General features: G+C 41.8%; 1 protein-coding gene across 4 annotated transcripts in view; it reads right to left on the reverse strand.

Moving 5' to 3' along the window:
• Positions 1–25344, reverse strand: part of TTC27 (tetratricopeptide repeat domain 27) — a 193895-nt gene that overhangs the window by 56671 nt on the left and 111880 nt on the right. For 3 of the 4 annotated variants that reach the window (XM_039531879.1, XM_039531877.1, XM_039531880.1), the window contains 2 exons: positions 7913–8008; positions 3966–4088 (listed from right to left, as the gene is read on the reverse strand). In XM_039531879.1, the coding sequence (XP_039387813.1) occupies positions 3966–4088; positions 7913–8008 (219 nt within the window). The remainder of the gene's footprint in view (positions 1–3965; positions 4089–7912; positions 8009–25344) is intronic. The other variant, XM_039531878.1, reaches the window with a different exon arrangement.

A 25344-nucleotide genomic window follows, 5' to 3' on the forward strand; every position in this document is an offset into this window, starting at 1 on the left:
CTTACAACAATCTAACTTCCACTAACAACCCCTCCCAGCTCCCCTTCCTGCATGACTGAAGAGGTGTTAATGGGCCACCTCTCCTTCAATGATCCCTTGAAATGTGTTATCTTCTAAACAGACTGTTCCACCTAGTATTTAGCTGTGACACAATCAGTACATTTCCCAGACTTGAAAAAGAGCTCTGTATAAGTGCAAAAACTAGTCTCTGTCACCAACAGAAGTTGGTCCAATAAAAGATATTACTTCATCCACCTTGTCTCTGTAATGCATAGGCAGTCAGAATACGAGGGTGAAACAGGCTTCCCAGCTCTTCCTATTGTTGTTCCCGTGCATGAAGTAATATTTGTAACGTTTTGTGCTTTTGCATTCACAGACTTCTCCTGTGGTGACAAGGATGATCACTGACATATGGATTGCTGCCTTTGCAGCTGCAAAGCTGGGCTCTGTTCCTGGCTTTTCCCACTTGGGGAAGAAGGGGAAGCAGCGTTCTAGGGCTCCTGCACATGAGGGAGTCCCCACCCCATTCCAAGAGCTTTTCATGTTCTAATATCCTTAACATCTCTTCCTCCTCCTCTCACCATCTTCCTGCTGTCTCCCTAACATGGAAAGTGGTCAGGGGGGCCAACCCCTATGCAGGCTCCCCACAACTCTGTCCCCAAATACCTCTGTCCTAGGGGGAGCAATTCCCCTCCTCCAAAGCAGTGTCCATCTCACAAGCATCTACTGGCTTGTTACACTGGCACTCCTCAATGTGGAAATTCACAGATAAATCAAAGGCTGGGGAAGGTGGGTGAGGAGCTGGGCAGGCACCTTACCCCCAAGTTAGGGTAAGAAACAAGTTCCCACCAAGCCTCCATGATGATGGAAGGAAGAGTGTCTTGTCCTGAAGATGTCTTAAGAACCAAGCTAGCAGCCCACTCCTCTGATGTCTCACCTGACCCTAGTGAACCACAGTGCATTCAGTGACTGGAACTAATGCAGGAAAAGCTGAGGAGGGAACTCTGCTCCTAACAGCCCTTCATTTACCCTTTCGACACATACCAAGCAGTGTGGAGAGGGAAAAGCAGAGAGGAAGTAGTGGGTATAGGTCTATTAGCCAGCTGGCAAAACATGCAGTTCTCTGGCTAAAGGGGAAGAGTGGGCGCCGGGCAGGCGCTGGAGGCTAGGGGGATATTTTTAAACCAGATGCCTTATTCGAGGTTCCAAGGTCAAGGGACCATCTTAGCTTCTATAGCCATGGTCCCCTCCCCCCACATTTATGCTCCCAGTAATATTCCCACTTGGTACAAATGCTCCTCTTTAGTTTTCAGTAATACTGACAGGCTCAGGCCCCCGTCCTGAGCCTACTTTTTTCATCACATCCATGAAGATTGGTGTCTGCTCTTCAATAGGTCTAATGGAGGAATGCAACAAGTGAAAAAATTGGAATGACAACATCAGTAACTATCATCAACACACTGTGTGTTCACATCTTAAATTGCTCTCTTTGTGTAAGTGTCCTGTTTTGCGCCTTGCTTGGCATGGTGTTGCTCTTTTGCTGGCTCACTTTATACCAGATTCCACTAATTATATTCATATTATGAAATAAACTAGTAGAATCATATCCAATAATCATAAAAAAACGCAAACAAACCAGAAAACAGTTTAGTAAACTTTAGTAACCTCTTGCTTTTAGCAATTTTTATGCTGCTATATGTACTCCCTGATAACTGAGGGAGTACATATAGCAGCATAAAAATTGCTAAAAACAAGAGGTTACTGAAGTTTACTAAACTGTTTTCTGGTTTGTTTGCGTTTTTTTATGATTATTAGGCTTTTCTCAAGTATATTGGATCTAATACATGAATCTAATATATGCTGCAATAGTTATTGTGGCACTACTTTACCTATTCACTTCTGTATCTGCATTGTTGATGTTTGTAACTTTTTTGTCAACCAAGAATTCAAAAGTAGAAATAAGAAGAATGATATGACTCTAGTGCTTGGTATTCCCCCTTAATATTCTCTAATGTTTGACCATTTTGTAAGTTTTTTCAGCTTTTCATTACTCTCGTTTTACAATAGCAATCCTGAGAATCAGGTACAAAGCCTTGTCTAACACAGCTTGCTCTGAGGCTGCTCCGTCCACTGACAATATTTTGCACTAGCAGATTCTCATACATTTCCACAAGCCTAGTTACGGTGTGATTTTAATAGGAATATTTCACATTAATAAAGCTCTCTTGATAATGAGCACAAATATACTCACTCCTTGTCTTACAGTTAAATGTTTCTATTTTTTGTTGTTTTGCTCCGGATTTAACCTTGTTTTCAGTACTCTTGCTACTTAGCACTTATATAGCATTTTATATTTTCAAAGTGCTTTACAAACATCAATTTTGAAAGCAGTTTCCTGTGTCAGATACTCTGTCTGAATGCCATTTTCATAACTCCCTACGGGCAGTTGGTGAATTTAACTAGAACAGAATGTGTTTCCAGGAAATGGAAAATATTGACCTTTATTTCTCTACTGTATTGAAAGAGTCCTCACAGTAGCACAGTATCCCCAAGGCATGCATAACGTGACATGGCAGTTGGCAGTGAAACACAGATCTGTCAGTTTATAATTACCAAGATCTAGATATTGGCCTAGTATAATTGGAAAAAGTTACATAAGGCATTATAAGAAATTCTAGGTTATTTGTTTTAATTGACAAGTTACAATTCTGTATAAAAAGACTTACAACTGCCTCTGCAACCTGAACTCAATGTAAGCCCAATCATTCCATGTATGGTAGGAGTTGGCAACCTTTGAGGAGTGGTGTGCCAAGTCTTCATTTATTTACTGTAATTTAAGGTTTCGGGTGCTAGTATTACATTTTACATTTACAGGGGCTGGCAGACGGAACCCCAGACTGGCAGCAGGCAACATATCCAGTAAGCATTTTATTTAATTCCTTCCATCAGTGCTTTAGCACCCGTTCATTTTCATTGGTGTGAGCAACACGTACAGCTAGTACAGACTAGCCACCAGCAGCTTTATACTACTGTGTCATCAGCATATTCCTTGATGAACTTAATAGAGTGTGAGTGAAAGAGAGAGAGAAAAAATGTGGTCCTGTCTATGGACAATGACAGCAGAAATGTCAACTGGCTGGCCTGCACTAGTGCTCTCACTGCTAGCCACAAGTGCTAGGTCAATGGGGAGAAGTTCAGAGAAACCTCAGCAGAGAAACAACCAAGGAGGCAGAGGTAAAGTGCCTCTGCATTTCCTGATAGAGTATCTGATTTCTTTATCTTAATGATGCCCTAAAACTATGCTTTTTTTAAAACAAAATGTACAGCATATGTCTGTTTGAGCTACAGTTAAATGAGAACTAAAGTTAAGTAGGAATTATAACTGGATTACCTCTTTTCACAGTCAGAATTCTGGTCCAGGCCCTCAGCAACTCCCCATTTTGATTATTTAAACCTCCTCATCTGTAACACTCACATTGTACCCCACCATACAAAACAATCTTCATTGTCCATAGCCAGGACACACACACACACACCCACACCCCTCCAAAGCCACTACTCACTCACACATTCCTCTCCCACTGTGTCCCCAACCACAGGTCCTCTCAGTTCTACCAATGATACCAAACTCATTTGCTGCTTGTTCTCTTTTCCCACAAATATCTTCTTCACACACTTCTCCTTGTGCATGGATGCTGACCCTAGGCTGACCTTTGCTACACTTCTCTCAGTTCAAATACCTTCTCCAGACTCACTTCTGCAATGACACCTACAATAAATCAGCCACTGTTTGAATTGCTAAATAGAAAAAAGTTGGGTGAGTTGATATCTATTTATATTACTACATAACACCTCTGTATGTGTATACATGTATACAGTGTGTAGCACAACAGGATTTCTAGGTGCTACTGTAATATAAATATCAAAATCCAAGAAACTCAGCTCAGCTAATAAGACACTCTCACCTTCCCATGCTGTCCTGCTCTTTCATAGCAGATTACTACAGCTTCCCACATTTCCAGCTTCTCAAAGATCTGTAGAGCTGAACTTGTGCACCCCAGTTCAAAGAGTAAACTTGCAAGTTGTCGCTGAAAGTCAAAAAAATAGAAAAAATTAGATGCATGTTCATTATCATTTTTAGAAAAGATGTTACAGGCATTTCTGGCCTGAAGAGAAAACACACAAAAAATATGAGAAACATTTCTCCTGAGATTTGTAGCCTAACTCTGAAGACTAATGAGGTTGGGATAAAGTTTGGATAAGGTACAACTTCTGGGTGATTAATCCCAATCAAAACGTCTAAATTTTGCTCATCACTGACAAATCATCCTAATAAAAATTCCTCTGTATTGTTTCAAATATATTTAAAGTAAACTTGTCCACACAATGTAACAATCTCCATAAATAATTTTTATGTGAAAAAATTGGAAAAATTGAGAGCTCCTTCCAGAAGGCACATCAGTCCAGTTTGAGCAGCCATACAAATCTGACTTAAAGGTAAGAAAGATTTGAGAGCAGAAGCATTGCAATACAATATTTATTTAATTTTTACAAATGAGTAATTCCATTTTAAACTAACCTATTAAGCCAGGGATGGGCAAACTCTGGCCCGGGGCCACATCCGGCCCTTCAGACGTTTTAATCCAGCCCTCGAGCTCCTGCTGGGGAGCGAGGTCTAGGGTTTTCCCCACTCCAGCACACCAGCTGGGGAGCAGTGTCAAGGGCTTGCCCTGCTCCGCGCGGCTCCTACAAGCAGCAGCATGTCCCACCTCCAGCTCCTACACGCAGGGGCAGCCAGGGGGCTTCGTATGCTGCTCCTGCCCCAAGCGCCGACCACACAGCTCACATTGGCCAGGAACCACGGCGCCTGTGGATGGGGCAGTGTGCAGAACCCCCCTGGTCGCGCCTCCGTGTAGGAGCCGGAAGGGGAACATGCCGCTGCTTCCGAGAGCTGCTTGAAGTAAGCACCACCCGGAGCCTGCACCCCTGGATTCCCCTATGCCCCAACCCCTTTCTCCAGCCCTGATCCCCCTCCTGTGCTCCGAACTCCTCGGTCCCAGCCTGGATCACCCTCCTGCATCCTCAACCCCTCATGCCCAGCCCCACCCCAGAGCCCAGACCCCCAGCCGGAGGCCTCATCCCCTCCTGCACCCCAACCCCCAATTTTGTGAGCATTCATGATCCGCCATACAATTTCCATATCCAGATGTGGCCCTCGGGCCGAAAAGTTTGCCCACCCCTGTATTAAGCTGTGTTTTCTAGACTCTGAATTTTTTTAAGAGATTAATATAGCAATATCTCCTTCAGTTTTAAAGAAATTATAAACTTGCTTACCATATATAAAATACACAATTTTATTTGTGGAAACATATAGAAATTTACTAAGGCCCCAATCCTGCAATGAGATAAAGGAGGCAAACCCCCTAAGCTTGTTTGAAGCCCAAATTAATTTAGTGGAGCTCTATGCATGTGCAAGTATCCACCTGTGAGCATCTCACTACAGGATTGGGATCTATAGCCTCTGCAATTTGACATGTATTCATACACATATGATAGTGATAACACCATCTTATTACAGCAATAGTAATTCTGCATAAATGTATACTATAATATAATTTAAATATGTTACAAAGTATTTATTTTTATCTGGATACTAATCCAGTAAAGATAAGGAGGTGTTAGTACCGTTATACAAGGCACTGGTTAAAACTCATCTGGAATAGTGTGTGCAGTTCTGGTCTCCCATGTTTAAGAAGGATGAATTTAAACTGGAAGAGGTACAGAGAAGGGCTACTAGGATGATCTGAGGAATGGAAAACCTGTCTTATGAAAGGAGACTCAAAGAGCTTGGCTTGTTTAGCCTAACCAAAAGAAGGCTGAGAGGAGATATGATTGCTTTTTATAAATCTATCAGAGGGATAAATATCAGGGAGGGAGAGGAATTATTTAGGCTTAGTACCAATGTGGACACAAGAACAAATGTATATAAACTGGACACTAGGAAGTTTAGACTTGAAATTAGATGAAGGTTTTTAACCATTAGAGGAGTGAACTTCTAGAACAGCCTTCCAAGGGGAGCAGTGGGAGCAAAAGACATATCTGGCTTCAAGACTAAGCTTGATAAGTTTATGGAGGGGATGGTATGATGGGATAGCCTAATTTTGGAAATTAATTCATCTTTGATTATTCGCAGGTAAATATGCCCAATGGTCTGTGATGGGATGTTAGATGGGGTGAGATCTGAGTTACTACAGAGAATTCTTTCCTTGGTGCTGGCTGGTGAGTCTTGCCCACATGATCAAAGTTTAACTGATCACCATATTTGGGGTCGGGAAGGAATTTTCCTCCAGGGCAGATTGGCAGAGGCCCTGGAGGTTTTTCGCCTTCCTCTGCAGCATGGGGCACAGGCCACTTACTGGAGGATTCTCTGCACTTTGAGGTCTTTAAACCACAATTTGAGGACTTTAATAACTCAGACATAGATTAGGGATTTGTTACAGGAGTGAGTGGGTGAGATTCTGTGGCCTGCATTTTGCAGGAGGTTAGACTAGATGATCATAATAGTCCCTTCTGACCTTAAAGGCTATGAGTCTATTCAGGGAAAATATTTAATTCCACATACAGGAAAATTTAAAATTTAATTTACTCTCTGGGTCAAACTTGGTAAAATTTAGACAGAGGTAATGACTATAGTTAAGACTGCCACACTTTACGTAGTACACCTCTATTTTAGCATTTCTAACATTGACTTAGAAAATTGGCTTGGACTGAAAAGTGCCACATTTACTCTGAAAACTAGAAATGCAAATTAGGTTTGATTGTGTTTATTTGAAGTGTTTGTTGAAAGATTATACATGGAATAATTTGGGGAACACTGGAAGAAATGATGATTGGTTAAGATAGTATGCATAGTATCAAAAGAGGAAAAACTCTCATAAAACGGAAACATTTAAAAATAAGTAAAATGCATGATTTAGGGAAATCTTTTGGCCTCAAAGCCTTGAATCTTATTTTAATAGTTTTCAAGTTTAGGGTTAAATATAATAATACCAGATAAGACTACGCACAGTCTGAAATCTTTCAAATAGCATGACCTTCCACTTAAAATTAAAATATAGCTGGAAAAAAATGCCCTCTTCTTCCTACAAAAAAAGAAGGTGCATGACTAGAAAATAAAAGTGCTTCAGCTTTGGCAGTCCTCTTGTGGGACGAGGTATCAGATTCCACAGGGGAAAAGAGGGAATTCTTAAGAAAATCCATCACACAGTGGAGAAGGGGAGTGGGCCTGGACCACAGTGAAAGGCCAACATCTAGGAGGCAGAACCTTACTGAGGTATATGAGGACTTCAGGCTTATGTGGAAAATGGAAACAAACAGGGTTAATTCGTCCACTGACCCAGAGTACTCTGGCCATGACCCACCTCCTATAAGACCTGGTCTACCTCATTAATGGGTAGGTGGAGAGACAGGAAGCAGACCCCTAAGAATGGCAACCATCCCTTTTCATTTATGGTATTTTGGTAACCGTAGAACACCCTAACTCTATTTGCTCCTTTTTCTTTTGAAGAATTATTATTCCGTTTTCCATTAAAGCAAAAAAGGAAAAGACCATACAGAAAAGCTGTTTTAAAAGCAAACATCTCAAAGCAAGCAGTCAATTCTGTGTATGATAGAAACGTATATAAAAAAGCTGCACATGTTCTAGAATTTGATTTCTTAAAAAAAAATCTACATATTCCTATGTTAGGTTAATCCAATTTTTTCAACAAGTTTTCCAATTTATATATGGTAACATGCAGCAGACAGTGGGTTTCTACTGCAGCTTCTAGGACATGGTACTTCACAAAATATCATGTAATATCAAATATAATTTGATGGTATCTAGAGTAAATGTCATATTGTTAGCTTATACCTCTATGGCCCAGTGTGGAGGCACCTGACAACTGTAGAAAATCTTCAGTCGTTCAGATACCAATGTTTTCTTGTCTTCAAACTGATCTGCAAGTGCCTACAAGTACAAAGCATATTCACTTATTATTTAGATTTATTTAAGTATAAAAAGGTGCTTGAGATTGTAAGTGCCCTTGATATAAGCTATAAGACAGCAGCTATAACAGTATCAGGTATTCAAGTGCAACTTATCAGCAGTACCGGGTTTACAATGGCGCCAGTGGTGCCGTGGAGCCTGGCCCATGCTCAGAAGGGGCCCCAGCCTGCTCTGCTTGCACTACCCCCAAGACCCTGCCAGCCCAGCCGAGGGCTCCTCTCTGCCCCTGGTCCCACCCACTGGCTCCTATCTGCCCCCTTGCCGGACCCCAGTGCACCTCCAGCTCCGGGCAGTCTTTGATTCCCACTACCTGCGGGGCCCTGCCTGTCTCCCAGAGCTGAGTCACCTGGGACTGGTGCAGAAGCCTGGCCAGTCTTGGTCAGTTTGGGGACAGGTGGGCCAATGTGGGGGGGCTTGGCTGGGCCCCTCCAGGCAAGTGGGTCCTGAGGGAGCACGGCCGGGTCAGGCCCTGGCCTGGCTGATCACACCACTCCCAAAGGACCAGAGTGATTCCTGGCCCCTGGACCAGCCCTGGCTGCACTGCCAGATCAGCCTGGCAAACATAGTCACTTCCCAGCAGGGCCGGTAAGTGCAGGTGAGAGGCAGGGTGTGGGGGAGTGGGTTTCTGAGGAACTTGGGGGGGGGGGAGGGGTGGGGTGCTGGGCTGTGAGGGGCTGGGGAAGATGTGTGTGTTGGGGCACTAGGGAGTGGGGTTTCTGGGCAGTTGTGGTGGGGCTGTGGGCAGGGGGACACAGGGCAGAGGTGGTGTTGTGCAGGGTGTTGTGCATTTGTGGAGGGAGTATGGAGGGGCACTGGGCATAATGGGTCCGGGGGGGGGATTTAAGGCCATAGGGATTTGGGGTGTGTTTGTGTTGGGTGTGGGGGCTGTGTGGCGCGGCATGGGTCTGCCCCGAGGAGAAGGGGCACGCTGGCACCACAGAGCTGGGTAAGCCACTGTGCGTCTGGCAACTGCTAGGCGGAGCGGGGAGGCCCCTGCCATGCCATGCCATGCCCCATTGCCCCTGGCTGCCCTTCACTCTGGAGACTGACCTCCCCATGCCATGCTCCATTGCCTGCATGGGGGCCCACAAATATGTTTGGAGCCAGGCACACAAAAGCTTAATCCTGCCCTGCTTATCAGATGCTATAATGAGATAAAAATAGACATTTTTATCAAGGAGATGGGCTACACTTACATACAAGACAATTAATCAAATTTAAACCCTCCATTATATACTAAAACATACATAAAATCAAACTTCCAAAAGCATACAAACCTTATCAAATACAGCAGAACCTTACATTGCATAAAGCAAGAACAAGAATGAATCAAATTGCTAATTCCCACCCAAACAATTTAGTAATTTAAAAAACCTAAACAATAAAAACCCAGCCATTATGCATAAGTTGAATAAATGCTGCTATGTAAGAATATTTGACAAAAGATAAGATGACAGGAGTTAAGGTGATATGAGCTTATATATTTCAGTGCCTAGTTAGCTTTTTCTGTGAGAGAGAACACTGAATTACCTTAAGTCTGAAGTCTGTAGGGAAAAAACACACCAAAGTAAAGCCCACTGTTCTCCAAGTCAGACTTTCATAACCACACCTCTAACATAGAATACACTGGTCTAATTGGGAAGACAACTTAATTCATGTTTTTCTTCAGGACAAATGTGAATTTATGAGAGAGAAATGTACGTTCTTGCCTCCCGTCTATCTCCGTAAGTTAGTTTTGCACAGTAAACCTGTCTCAAGTCAACATATAGAAATTCAACAGAGCTAGCAGGATAAGAAAAAAACAGTATGAATTATTTACAACTAGAAAGTAGATTAGGAATTTTAAAGAAAGAATCTCCTTCAGATGGATGTACCAATAAATCCACATATTTAAAATGGAAGTGCGTGTAAGGCCAGAGATGGGTTACTTGCTTTCACATAATTAGTCTGACCATCAAATCTCATATTGAACTCAACCACTTAAAGCAGAACCCTAAAAGGGCTCCTCTTGCCACTATGTACACACAGTTCAGCACAGAGACAAGTTAGAGACATGTCTGGTCCTTTCTCTCTCAATTCTTGTCCACTAGGGCAGAAAATGCAAATACCCCAAAGAAGTGGAGAAGTTGGGTTGTGATCTGTGGGGGCAATACATTTTGAAAACTCTAGCTACTGATTTACTAAGCTAGCTCAAGAATTTCAAAAATAGGTGCCTAATGTTAGCAATCTCAGTGATATGATTTTAAAATTACTGAGCAACTCGGAAATATCAGTGATTTCCAGCAGTGCTGAAACAATTTTTATAGGGGGCAGTGCTGAGGGCCATTGAACCAAACTGTAAACCCTATATATAATGGAAACCACTTCAAGCCCAGGGGTGCAGCAGCACCCTCAGCACTCCTAGTTCCAGCACCTATGGTGACTTCAGTGGATGCTGTTGGGTGCTTTGCACTTTTGAAAATCAAGCCAGTGATTTAGGAGCCTGACTGTGGATTACAAGCCTAGCTTTAAACACTTACTTTTTTAAATCTTGGCCTTTGTTTAAATTCTCTCCCATGAAATTGTTTCTATGGAGCCCTAGTCTCAGAGATTAATTAGAATCTACCTCAGGTGCCTGGCTGAGGTGTATGTACGGGGTCTTCCATCAAACCACAAAGAAACAGACTAGTAATGTCACATTCTTATGCATCGTTCTATGTAGTCCAAGGAGGGATTCAAACCATTTTTTAATACGCTGTGCAAAACAAGATGATTTAGATAAAGAAGTTAATTGACCACGGTCTATAGTTGCAAACTGTATTCTGACATTACTTAGAAGTGTAGGCTACATTTTTCTATACACATTCCAGTAAAGCAGAAGATAACAGTAAAACTGTCCAGTTCATTAGATGTGTATTATTATTTTACAAGAGCTGTGCAGGAATCAGAATTTCTGTTTGGTGGGAAATTCTGTGATTTTTCAGGTTTGGTTTTACTCCGAATTGAAACAAAACAAACAAAAATTTCAAAATGTTCTGGAAAAGACTAGTTTTGGGTCAAGTGCTCCATTTCATTAAAATCTAAATGTTTTGTTCGATTTAGACTTTTTTGTTTTATATATTATAGTGTATAATATAATTTCAAAATTTATTTTATAGTAAGTAATTTTGAAACAAAAAAATTTATGACAGGTTGGGTCACAGAAACCCCCTTGGGACTGCCACCTGATGTGCTGAGACTATGTGCTGTTTTCCCTGGCAGCTTGGGACTTCAGTACCTTGCCTGGTTGTGCCAGACACGCTAGCTTGCTACAAACACAGACCCAGGTCTGCACCACGTCCCCCAAAAGCTGCAGGCTTAACTGAAAACAGCTTAAGAAGTGCTCCTGTCTCCAACACTCAGATACCCAGTTCCCAATGAGATCCACCCCAAATAAACCCGTTTTACTCTGTATAAAGCTTATACAGGGTAAACTCATAAATTGTTCGCCCTCTATAACACTGATAGAGAGATATGCACAGCTGTTTGCACCCCCAACCCCACCCCCAGCTATTAATACTTCCTCTCGGTTAATTAATGAGTAAAATGTGATTTTATTAAATATAAAAAGTAGGATTTAGGCGGTTCCAAGTAATAACAGACAGAACGAAGGTCCAGTAATCATTCACATCCATGTAGTTACTGTCCTTTGTTCCAGTTTCTTTCAGGCATCTCTTTGGGGTGGAAAGGCTATTTTCTGAGCCAGCTGAAGACCAAATGGAGGGGTTTCCATGGTCTCTCTCTTGTGGGTGAAAACCTCTTGTGTTCTTCTGTGCAGAATCACAGTTACAAGATGGAGTTTTGGAGTCACATGGGCAAGTCACATGTCCATGCATGACTCAGTTCTTTATAGGCCAACGCCATTGTCTACATGTTAGTTTCAATGTTCTCAGATGTAGATTGGCATCTCCCAAGGTCTACTGTCAGCTAAGTACTCCCAATTACCTGAATAACCCCTTCACACTATGTTGACCAAATCTGCCTTATGTGCTTCCTGCAGCAAACACTTTAAATACAAGCAGAGCCAACGCTCATAACTTTAGATATAAAAATGATACATGCATACAAATAGGTTGAATACATTCAGTAGAACATAACCTTTGCAAAGATATGTTACATGACATATCTAGCATAAAACTTATTCCAGTTATGTCATTTACACTCAAACATATTTCTATAAAGCATTATGGGGTCCAACGTCTCTCATTCCTTTTCAACTATAGCAAAATGCTTTTTTTATTTATCTTTAAAATGTAATTTCATTGAAATTGACATGGATTCCTGCAGAAAGCTTTAATTTTGAAGCAACAGCATTTTCTGGAAGCAAAAGGATTCATCAGAAAATGCCCAATTAACTCCATCTGCTATGCTGAATGCTTGGAAACAGCTTAATGTAAATAAAAGGCTGCATTAGAATATGGATTTTTATATATATATATATATAAAAAGACTCCCCACCCCCATCCAACAGAAAGTAATGACTGTACTCTGTCTGCAGTTCCAAATTACTACACATGAAAGTATCTGAAGATTAAAAGCTCCCTAGATAAGAAAAAATGCAACAGACCACAGCAGTTCTTATAATTCATAGGTTTAAGTGCTCCCAAGTATGTTTTAAGAACAGGGAGCTGTTATGGTTGAGTATGCCAATGATCTGTGGATAATAGATCACTGGGAGAGTATTGAACTATATGTTTCTAAATGATGCTTGAAAATTTAAAATGTGGCTAGCATGTAGGGAGGGAGAATCCTACCCTTACTCCATAGCTGAAAATAAACCATACAACTATAAATCAATAAAACTTAAAAAGTCAACAAAACTAAATGAGCAATTCTCTCACACACTCAACCTGCCCCACCCCATCCCACTCCAAAAAAATCCTCCCTACTTAATCACTGCCTTCGGGAAAAGCCTGTGTAAACAGAAAGGTTTTTCAACATACCCAGATGTTGAAGTCCCTCTGGACAATTTGCCTTGCTGACTAACATCAAACTGGACAGCTAATAGGGAATCTGGGTTAGATGGGCCAGTTTCTATTCCATACTCTTGGGGGAATTCTGCGCGACTGCACATGCACAGAATTTATGTCCCCTGCAGAAAAATGACTTTGTGATGGGGAAGCAAAGGGAAGCCACAAGAGCGGTCATGCGATCAATCCCAGCACTATGTTTTGGGTGCACAGGGCAGCCGGCAGAGAGGTAAATCACTGTGGGGCAGAAGGCAGAACTGGAGAAGACCCAGCTGGTGGCTCCTACTCTGTGCCAGGCTCAGCTGCTAGTCCGGGCTGGGGAAGACGTGTCTTTTATCCCTGTGTAGACATAGCCTCTGCATATTCCACTTTGGGTGATGGACAAGCAGTCAGCAAAGAGGGGGAGGGTGTGAGGATGCAGTTGCTTGTACAACCACTGCCCCCAAAGGATGTATCAGTGGATGAGTTCTGTACTAGAGTATAATATTTCATGAACGTGTGGATGGAACTCCACGTAGCTGCCTGCAAATGTCAAGTAGAGGTACATCCTGAAACGCTGCCACTGAGGCGGTTTGTGCTCTTGTAGATTGAACCCTCAGATCCTGAGTACCAACTGGTAACAGAGCAGGGTACAGCCAGAGATCTATTTAGAGGTTGTCTGGGAGATACAGCTTGACCTCGGATTCATTTTTCTACAATGAGAAATAGACTAGGCGATCTTCTGCTTGGTTGTGTTCTTTGTAGATACAAGGCCACAGTGTGTCGCACATGGAGGGAATGAAATTCCCTCTCTTCCTCAGATGCAAGAGATTTGGGAAAATACACAGGTAAGTAGATTGACTGGTTTATGTGAGATACTCCAAAACTACCTTGGGGGTGAACGTCATATGTATGAAAGAGAATTTGTCCTCATGAAATTTAGCATATGGCGGGTCTGCCATTAGCGTTCCAAGTTCATGCACCCCTTCTGGCTGAGCTGATGGCCATAAGGAATGGAACTTTAATTGATAGGTGAAACATGGAACATGGAACTAGTGGTTCAAACAGTGGAAGTGAGTGCCAAAAATACAAGGTTCAAGTCTGAGCGAAGAGTAGGTTTCCTTTCTGTTGGGAAGGTTCTTATTAGGTCTTTCAAGAATCTGTTAGCTAATAGGTGAGTAAAAATTGAATAATCATCTAATGGTGCACGGCATGCACTGACTACTGACAGGTAGACTCTTAGAGAACTCAATGAGAGCCCAGCCATTTTGAGAGAAAGAAGATATTCCCCTTATTTGGGACTATCAGAATACTCAGATACATATTTCTGCTGTGTCCAGATGACAAAATACTTCCAATCTTTTCTGCTATTATTGAGGATGGTTTGGATGGCTTCAGAGCAGGAACATTCTAGGGCTGACACCCCATCCAAAACCAAGCCTTGAGATGAAGTGCTTTGGGGTTGGGATGCTTGATCCTGCCTGTCTCCTGGGTCAAGTGATCAGGAAAGGACCAGATACTGATTGGAGGACGAGATGACATTTGTAGGAGATTCGGGAACCCAAACTGTCTGGGCCAATTGGGGGAAATGAGGTTGACTCATGCCCTGTCCTGACAAATCTTCCATAAGACCCAAGGTAGGAGCAATAAGGGAGGAAAGACAAAGCTCAGATGGTCTGACAGGGGAGATGGAGGCATTGCCCTGAGAGTACAGACCTAGAGTTCCTCTGGAATAGTAAATGCTGCATTTCCTGTTCATTTGGGAGGCAAACAGATCGCAAGTGGGATTCCCCTATTGAGCAAAGACACTGTTGCGCAACTCCCACTTGTGATCAATGACAAAATGCCTGCTAAGGGGGTCCGCCAACATATTCTAAGTTCCCAGGAGTAAGATGCCAACACAGTGATTATATTCTTGATACACCAATTCCATAAGGTGACCACTTCTATACACAGGGGAATGGATCTCACCCATCCCAGTTTGTTGAGTAAAAGATGGTCATTACGTTGTCTGACATGTGAAAATGGTGGGACTAGTTAAATTGCAAAAAAAAGTCTTGCAAGTTTCTCCGAGTACCTGAAGTTCCAAAAGGATGTGAATCCTGGCCTTTCAGGGCATCCAAGCACCCTGTGCTGTGTGGCCGTCCATGCAGGTTCCCCAGCCAAAAAGGGAGACATTTGTGATGATCGTCTTGTCCAGTGAAAGGGATAGGAAGGGAATGCCCACACATACTTGATGGATACACTTCTACCAACATTAGAGATGACATTACTCTGGAAGGAATTGTAATCATGCTATTTATGTTATGTTTGATTGGGGAATACAGTGTTTGGAGCCATGCCTGAAAGCAGCATGGGTGGAGTTTGGTGAACGGGGTAACTTTTTGTGAGGGGAAAAAAAGTATTAAATGACCCTGAAAGGAGATGCAGGGATTGGATAGTGCTGGCATCCCTGATGGTTTGCAGCTCTTGAACTTCTGACAAAAATATCTTTTAGCTGGGGGATGGGGTTAAGACAGTGCTGTAGATGTGGAAGGTGTAGTGAAATGAGACTTAGGTACCCTTGGTCTCTTACTAGGAGAATCATAAGATGGCTAATGATAAAACTGTTGAGTCACCAGTCTAGGTTTGTAGGACTGCCTGTAGTATTTTCTTTTTTGGGCAGGTGTATATATTGCCAGGGAGCAGAGGGTGGCCTGGGAGTCCTTTTATGTCCCTTATAGCCCTTCTTTCATGTTTCCATCCTTCCCAGTAGGTTATGAGCTTACTTCAAAGGTCAAAAATAGTATTCTTTAAGACCTGGAGTGGTCTGTCACATATCACTATAAGATTAGATGGTATGAGAGCAGCTTTAAAGTCTGTTAAAATAAATGCATAAGTCTAATAGCACAGGCCATCTATGCTGTAAAGCTAATGACTGAGAGAGCAGTTTGGAAAAGCAAAAGCAAAAGATTGGTTGGCTACAGCAATTTAATTAGTGCTAGAAAACACAATCTCAGACTTAAAACCAGGCTCAGTTGAAAAATATTCCAACTGGGGGATTTCTGGCAAGGTGGGAGTTTCCAAACCTAAATGACTGTATTATGAATGGTTTATGAACCATTCAATGAGGTATTCTTAACAAGAACCCCTTGATTATTGTATCAAATATAACGTCAATAACTACATTAAGGCTGTAAAGGGCACTGCCACCTGATCTCTAGAGTTTGGGGTCACCATCCTCCCAAAATATGATCTAGTCCCAACTTCCTGTAGCCTCACCCAGATGGAAACAACAGGACAGTTTCCTTCAGCAAGATTCCAAATGAGAACAGAAACAGTGCATGCATGCAAAAATCTTAATTCTGCCCCCTTGAGCATTTGTTTTATGACTTGAATTTCATTTTACCATACTGTTTTTAAATAATGTGAAACATACTATTTTTCCCTATAAATTCATTTTAAACTGCAGCTGTGCATTAGTTATTTTAACTGTTTTTGCATTTAAGTTATTTTTTCACACGCTGATAACTTAAAATTGGTCAAACCAATCCCCAAACTTACCACCAAAAATCACTTTTAGTTAGGTCTCAATGCTTCGAAACAAAGTCTGGAAAGAAACCTTTATAAAAAGTCACAAGAAATTGAAAGTATTTATGATGGATGAATTTCTATTCTCAGTCTTATGACCTACTCATGCCTTCACAGAGTGCTGAAACCCCAATTGATAATTCCACCAGCAACTATACAATGACAAACTTAACAGAAATTTCATATTAATGGGAGTGAACTTTATCCATATTTAAAGTCACTTATAAATGTTATTTTTATGGGAGTTATTTGTTCCCCAAAACACCAAAAAACCTGACACTAACTATTCCACAATGAAGAGTAGCAACATGCAAGTTTCAAGGTTCTGCTGTTTTTATGCATGTGTAAAAATGTATCTTCCACAGATTTGAGAGGTAAACACGGTTATGCACTCGAACAATTTGTGTAGATAATGTACACGTTCAGTAGTTTAATGTTTCTCTTAAAACAATGTGAACAAAAAACTAACATTAGTGGCTTAATATGAATACTTGCATATTTTACACACATTTCTAATAAATTATTCTAATTAATAGTAGAACTTACCTTCAAACAATGGTGAAAGACTCTTAGCTCTTTCATACATTAATGTACTGGTCAGGCATATCCTGTGTCACAACTATGGCTCTGACTGAACACCTTTAAGCACAAGTAGTCTTTCAAGTCAATGGAATTACAAGTTTAAAGTTATGCATATGTTTAAACACCTTGCTGAATCTGAGCACGTGTCAGCAAAGAACATAGTACATTCTCCCCATCGTTCCTTTCTCTCAGTCCATACTTGGTCTCTGCACTCTACTAGTATAGTGTCTTTCTGGGCACATTAGGCAGGCAGAAGTGCTGCAGCATATTTCACTGCAACATTTCTGGCTCCTCTGTTGTCAATGCTGATAGAGTATCTGTGATATGAAAGGACTGTTAAGCACTACCAGAGGAAGTATCAGCAGGACTGAGAAAAAACTGAGGACAAGGACCTTTATGAGGTGGGCTGAGGCAGGTCAAACCCAAGAAACAGGTTTCAGAGTGGTAGCCATGTTAGTCTGTATCAACAAAAAGAACAAAGGAGTACTTGTGGCACCTTAGAGACTAAGGTCTCTAAGGTGCCACAAGTACTCCTCATTCTTTAAACCCAAGAGAGGTAGTCAGCCCTTTCTCGTCTCCCTGGACTTACAAGAATAGGCTTCTTCAGGCCAGCCTTTGGTGAGTGGGATATTGCTCTAGGTATTAGCCAACTTATTTAGCTCTACAGATGCTTAGCATCACCCTAAACAGAACATAGGATATTTCCCCATCGCTGTTTATATGTAGGGATTTTCCAGCATTTGCAAATTTAATGCCTCCAAAGTTTCCACTGATATCTCCTTTAAGAAAAGACCATGGGCAAAGAATCATTATATCAAGGGCTGTATCTATATTTTGGACAGGAAATAGAAATTAGATACCATTTATTGCTTTATACTGCAACCTTTTTCCCAAGTCAGGCATTACAATAAGAGATATGCTGAAAAAATTATGTCAAAAACTTGGGCTAAAGGCATAACAGCTGCATTCTTTGAGAGACTGAGTTCATCCTCAAAGACACAAACACAATGAGATGGCCAAATCAATCTTTTAAAAAAATATTTTTAAGTACCGTACTTCATTGTTTATACATGTATGCTATTTGAATAAAGTCATGTCTCCTTGTGATCCTTTTCATCTGTTACTGTGTTTACACTGTCCAGAAGAGAATATCAGAAGGAACCATCTTGCAAATTTTCTATTACTATATGGTTTAAGTCGAACTAATCTGATGTACCTGCAGTTCATTTAACTAACTCATGGTATGTTTATGAAGAATACATAAAAATATCAATGCACTCTTTATGTAAGCGATTAGAAAAAGCCTCATCTCAACTTGATTTCATAAAATAAAGATTCTGCACTGATAAATGCTTGTGAGATTGCAAAATAGCTTTTATAATTTAAAAATACACATATTAGAAAACCCTAGGAATTTGATTATTATATTTAAAAAAAGACAACTCCATTCAATAAACAATTAAAAAAGAAAAAGGATATTAGTGAAAAGTCTCTAAGACATGGTTATCAGTCACAAAATATTCATTTCCTGCCTCTCTCTCTCTTTTTGTAAGTAGAGGCTTTGTTGTTAACAGTACCCTATTCTTTTACAGAGGTAAAAATGTAGAAAATGAATGAAATGTTCCATCTTCCAAGTATTTCAGGGCTTGGCTACACTTGAAAGTTGCAGCGCTGGGAGTTACAGCGCTGGTCGTGCAGCTGTGTAGGGACAGCGCTGATGTGTGGCCACACTCACAGTTACCAGTGCTGGTGTGTGGCCATATTTGCAGCATTTGGAGCGCTGTTGGGAGTGATGCATTATGGGCAGCTATCCCAGCGTTCAAGTGGCAGCAACGTGCTTTTCAAAAGAGGGGGGTGGGGGGGGTGTAGTGTGACAGGGAGCGGGGGGAGAGAGAGAGTGGATTTTTGGAGCCAACACTGTGTTTTAGCTTCCTGCCTTGAAAAATCAGAAAATGTTCCCGACCCCTTACTCTTAACTCTTAATTGCAAACAGCCTGCATCCAACGGACTCCCCGCTGTTTCCCTGCCTGCCTCATTATCTCATTTGATTGTTCACAGCCAGGTACAGATTGATCACAGCAAACAGGAGCTGTGTTTGTTTTTCAGATAAGCAGCTCCGGGACGAGCGTGGAGCTCCGAGTTCACAACAAAACAAAGAGGCAGCATAACAAAACAAAGAGTAATTTAGTTAAAAGCATTCTGGGATATCTGCTAATACCCTGGATGCCAATAACAGCGCTGGTGTGTGTCCACACTTGACGAGCAGCGCTGGATCACCAGCGCTGCAATTGCTACACCCCAACCAGACCAGGTGTACAGCCAGCGCTGCAGCCAGGGAGTTGCAGCGCTGGATGTGCCTTGCAGGTGTGGACGGTTACTAATTGCAGCACTGGAAAGCCTCCACCAGCGCTGCAACTTTCAAGTGTAGCCAAGCCCTCAGTTTTGACATACCACATGCACCGAAACTGGATGACTGCTTCATGTTACCAATAATATTACTTTTTTTTCCTGAAGAGCCCACAAAGTGGAGAAAACATTTACATCTACTCTTATCTAACTAGTCAATCTGAGTACAAGCTTCTAAACCACAGAGATTCAATTAACCTAAGCTTTAACAATAACAGTTCCTTCTTGTGGTGACAAGTGTCAGAAGATGGTGGGAATGTATTTGACCACAAAAAAAAAAAAAAAAAAAAAAAGCTCTTTTGGGTCTGCATTTTTACTCTTCTCAATCAATTACAAATTACAACACATCTTTTGTTAATTTGACTTGGAGAGTCTCAGTGGGGGCAGAACACGAAAAACAAGTTCAGTCTCTCTACTCCTGCCTTTGATTAAACTGTTTCAAAATAGTCAGATTCTTACTGTTTTTAACATTTATAACATTTCATTCTTTCCCAAACATAACTGCCCTAACTAACATAAAAACCTGAGAGATATCTAGTTAACTTTTGTTATGAAACTACTTGGCAGAAAACACTCTTTCAATGGCTGAGCCCGACCCAGCAAACACACAATATATGGTAATATAATGGCACCCTTCCAGCTTGAGAAATGGTTGTGTAAGCACCAAAACAATTCAATTACTGTGTCATGCTACAGCATCATGAGTAACTGAAGAGTCCAATTCTTGAGTGAAGGTGCTTGCCACAGTTAATACAGGTGTAAAGCACAGGGCCATAAGATGAAGCCAGCACACTATTAGCACCTGAGGCCTGCTGTGCTTTCCTCTTTGCTTTCTTCATTTTACCCTCAACCACCTTTCCTCTGCCTCTGGCTCCCTGTTCCAGAGCAGCCCCCCAGCATAGACTGTTAGCTGCATCTTCCCAGCTAGCAATGTCAATGTTGACAGTTTTGAGGCCTTGTCTACACTAATGCTGTAAGTTGATTTAAGTTATGCTAGTTAAGTTACGTGAGTTACTTTACTTAAATTGACATAACTTACATTGACTTACACAGTGTCTGCAGCTCCGGCTTTGGTTCCCTCTCCTAGGGTCATGTAGTAATTTTTGTTGTCAGAAGGGAGCCTTGGCGCAATGAAGTTTGAGAACCCCTGGACTAGAGGTGATGCTATTGACGTGAACTGGGACCGTATAGATCATTGTTGCAACCAAGGTCATATAGTTGCACCAAATCTTGTACAAAGGAGGTCCAGTAAGGTGTCTATGGAAAGGTTATGATTCATAGACTCATAGACTTTAAGGTCAGAAGGGACCATTATGATCAAATGACCTCCTGAGGTCCCTTCCAACCCTGAGATTCTATGATTCTATTAGTTGGGTTTGGTCCTGCTTTGAGCAAGGGGTTGGACTAGATGACCTCCTGAGGTCCCTTCCAACCCTGAGATTCTATGATACTATCATCTAGTCTGACCTCCTGCACAATGCAGGCCACAGAATCTCACCCACCTACTCCTGTAACAAACCCTAACCTATGGAGTCATTGAAGGCCTCAAATTGTGGTTTAAAGACCTCAAGGTGCAGAGAATCCTCCCGCAAGTGACCCGTGCCCCACGCTGCAGAGGAAGGCGAAAAACCTCCAGGGCCTCTGCCAATCTGCCCTGGAGGAAAATTCCTTCCTGACCCCAAATATGTCGATCAGTTAAACCCAGGGCCGGCTCCAGGCACCAGCATTCCAAGCTGGTGCTTGGGGCGGCATTCTGCAAGGGGCGGCAGTCCCTGTTGTTTTGCCCCCAAGCAGCACGCGGAATTGCCGCCACGGAGGGCAGGGGCAGTCCGTGCGCCCTTAGGGCGGCAGGCGCGTTTCCGCGGCGGTGACAATTTGGTGGCAGCTTCTATGTTTAGCTGTCCGCGGGGGCTTCAGCTAAACATAGAAGCTGCCACCAAATTGCCACCACCGCGGAAACGCACCTGCCGCCCTAAGGGCGCACGGACTTCCCCCGCCATCCATGGCGGCAATTCCGCGCGCTGCTTGGGGCGGCGAAAACTGTAGAGCCAGCCCTGCATGTGGGCAAGACTCACCAAACAGCACCCAGGAAAGAATTCTCTGTAGTAACTCAGATCCCACCCCATCTAACATCCCATCACAGACCACTGGGCATACTTACCTGCTGATAATCAAAGATCAGTTGCCAAATTAATTTCCAAAATTAGGCTATCCCATCATACCATCCCCTCCATAAACTTATCAAGCTTAGTCTTAAAGCCAGATATGTCTTTTGCCCCCACTACTCCCCTTGGAAGGCTGTTCCAGAATTTCACTCCTCTAATGGTTAGAAACCTTCCTCTATTTTCAAGTCTAAACCTCCTAGTGTCCACTTTATATCCATTTGTTCTTGGGTCCACATTGATCTGCTGAAGCAGCAAAGAATCCTGTGGCACCTTATAGACTAACAGACGTTTTGCAGCTGCTGGTTATAATTATGCTATCTCCATGCATGTATCAATTTTGTAGTGGAAGTTATGAATATTGGCTATGTACTTGTATCTCCTTGGCTACACTTGCAAATTTGCAGCGCTGCAGCAGGGTGTGAAAACACACCCTCTCCAGCGCTGCAAATTGCGGCGCTGCAAAGCGCCAGTGTGGTCAAAGCCCCAGCACTGGGAGTGCGGCTCCCAGCGCTGTACGTTATTCCCCACAGGGAGGTGGAGTACGGACAGCGCTGGGAGAGCTCTCTCCCAGCGCTGGCGCTTTGACTACACTTAGCGCTTCAAAGCGCTGCCGTGGCAGCGCTTTGAAGTGCAAGTGTAGCCAAAGCCAATGTGTTTGATTCTAATGCTGTGGCTACACTTAGCACTGGCGCTTTGCAGCGCCGCAATTTGCAGCGCTGGAGAGGGTGTGTTTTCACACCCTGCTGCAGCGCTGCAAATTTGTAAGTGTAGCCAAGCCCTAAGTAGCATTAGTGAAGCTTTTGGTCAGCTTCTTGAGAAAGGAATTTGCAGATTAAGTGCCCAATCAGGAAACACTTAACTGACAATGGACCTTCGGAGATGCCAATCCACATGAGAAGTCTTCCTGGGAAAGTTCAAACTAGCATGTGAGCAATGGCTGCTGCCTGCAAACTGAGTCATGCATGGACATGTGACTTGTCCAGGTGGCTAAAATTTCATCTTGTTACTGTGATTTTGCACTGGAGAACAAAGGGGTTTCTGCCCAGAGGAGAAACAATATAAAAGGCCCTGGAAACCCCTCCATTTTGTCTTCAATCCTGCTTCTTACCTCCGGAGGAACCTTGCTACACTGAAGCTCTGAACAAAGGACTGAATGACCCATCCAAGCTGTGGATATACTCCAGAGACTTGATTTGAGCCTGCAGTTTATTCTATCACTGCTACAAGCCTGAACCAAGAACTTTACCATTACTGTACGTAATTGATTCCATTTAACCAATTCTAGCTCTCATCTATATTTCTTTCTTTTATGAATAAACCTTTAGATTTTAGATTCTAAAGGATTAGCAACAGCGTGATTTGTGGGTAATATCTGATTTGTATATTGACCTGGGTCTGATGCTTGGTCCTTTGGGATCAGGAGAAACTTTTTTCTTTTATTGGGGTATTGGTTTTCATAACCATTCGTCCCCATAATGAGTGGCACTGGTGGTGATACTGGGAAACTGGAATGTCTAAGGGAATTGCTTGTATGACTTATGGTTAGCCAGTGGGGTGAGACCGAAGTCCTCTCTGTTTGGCTGGTTTGGTGTGCCTTAATAATAAAGGAAACCCAGCTTTGGGCTGTAACTGCCTTGCCCTAAGCAGTTTGTCCTGAACTGATGCTCTCAGTTGTGTTCCGCCAGAAGCAGCATCGTTACACTAGAGAACTGTAAAAGAAAGTGAAAACAATGAAGAGAGCCAGTGACCATCCAGCTCTCCATGAAGCAACACAAACTGCTCAACAGACCAATTTGGAATCCTCTGAAATAAGTATTTTGATTTCATAACTGTCATTGGATTGGAAAGACAAGGAAAAAATAAAACAATGAAATAAGTTGAGTTAGCCAAGCATGTGAGTCCTTATTCACAAGTTACATCCAGCCCCCTTTGCTCTTGGGTTCAGACTCCAGAGCAGCTGCTTCCAACTGACAAGTCTGTTAAATGCCTATTCCAGACATCAGAGGTGCAGCAACCACACACAGTCACCAAAATTTAGCTTCACACACACTCCCCTCTCTTGTAAATTTATAAATTATAGATTTTGTTTTTTGGAATGTTGGAGATTCTGTTTTTGTTGGAGGGCCTGTTGGGAAGAGCATTTACAACTTGCTCCTCCAGTATCTCATTTACAGATACGTTTCTAGCAGTAGTATTTTCATTTTTAGATTCAGTTTCTATACTTGTATTGTCATCAAGCCAGAAAAAAGGAAAATAATTTTCCCCTCAGTAATTACATTGTTACTGTACATTCCATTCCTTCTTTAATTTCTGGACCTTTATCTACAAACAAATGATCCTCATTTTTCTTCATTATTTCTCCATTAACAAGGTTTGTCGCTGGTTCTAATACCTTTCTTACAACATTCCACACTTCATTCCACCCCAGTAATTCTGAACCAATACCCTTTGGGTCTAGGCATAAAAATCTGGGAGGCTTATATCACACAGTTCTAATTTTATTGCTAAATCTGGTCTAATCAAATCAAATTCTTAACTGACATTTAAGAAATAAATCTGCTCAAGATTTCCATGTAGTTGTCTGTGGTGCTGACCTATATAACAAAAAAGTGTTTCAAATATAATGGTCTAAGACTCTACTCTAATTTTTCTCTATTTTCTAAACTTGAGTGCAATTTCTTTCAGCTTTTGTTACTATACTTGAAGCAAATGTGATGGGATTCTTTTTCCACATCATGGTTTATGTGAAATTACAGCTACTATTCCTGCTGAGAAGCATCATTTCTAATAGTAAGGAAGATTCTGAATTAGAACCACACCTAATACACCGTGTTAGATTTAGACCATGGTGGGAAGATGTTAAAAATAAATAAATAAATAAAGATTTTCTGTATTAAAAACCCAACTGATACTATATTTATACAGTAGTGGAAACAAATTAGCATGTATATCAAGATAGACTGAGGATTAATAACGGTTAGAACCTTGCCCAGATACAGAATTTGTATCTGCATTTGCTTCGCAAACATGGTCTGTGATATCTACAGGTTTGCAGAACTCTAATAATGGAGAGTTACACGGTCAATTAACTACAAACATATTCTTTCTTATTTCAAGTTCTATACACTACAATTTATTCCACCCACATCTATTTTCAGATTCTTGCACTTTAAATACTTCTAAAATTAAAACCAGATCAACATCTTATTTCCTGCAATGGATAAAGCAGCACAATAATAACCATCAACAAACCACCTACTGGAAGAAATATTCAGAACAAAGCTGAAACCTTTTCAATATGTACTAAACTAACTTTTAAAAAAATTACACAAGCATTATGCCTGAGCTGGACCAAGGGGGTTGGCTCTGTGATTCTTGAACTTGCTTTGATTTAAAATCGCCTACACTTGGAAACGTCTGGGCATGCTGCAAAAGCCATTTATTTGACAGGCTTTGGGGGGAAGATGGTTACTTTGGGAGAGGAGTGGATGGTGCAAAAGGGGCTTTTTTGATGTAAGATATATTTTGTCTATTTATTTTAATTTAGCTCTTAAGCAGTTATTTTATGGAATAATTATAAAACAGATCCCCTTTTTTAAAAATAACC

Source organism: Mauremys reevesii, linkage group 3 (genome assembly GCF_016161935.1).
Source record: "Mauremys reevesii isolate NIE-2019 linkage group 3, ASM1616193v1, whole genome shotgun sequence".
Classification (NCBI taxonomy): Eukaryota; Metazoa; Chordata; order Testudines; family Geoemydidae; genus Mauremys; species Mauremys reevesii.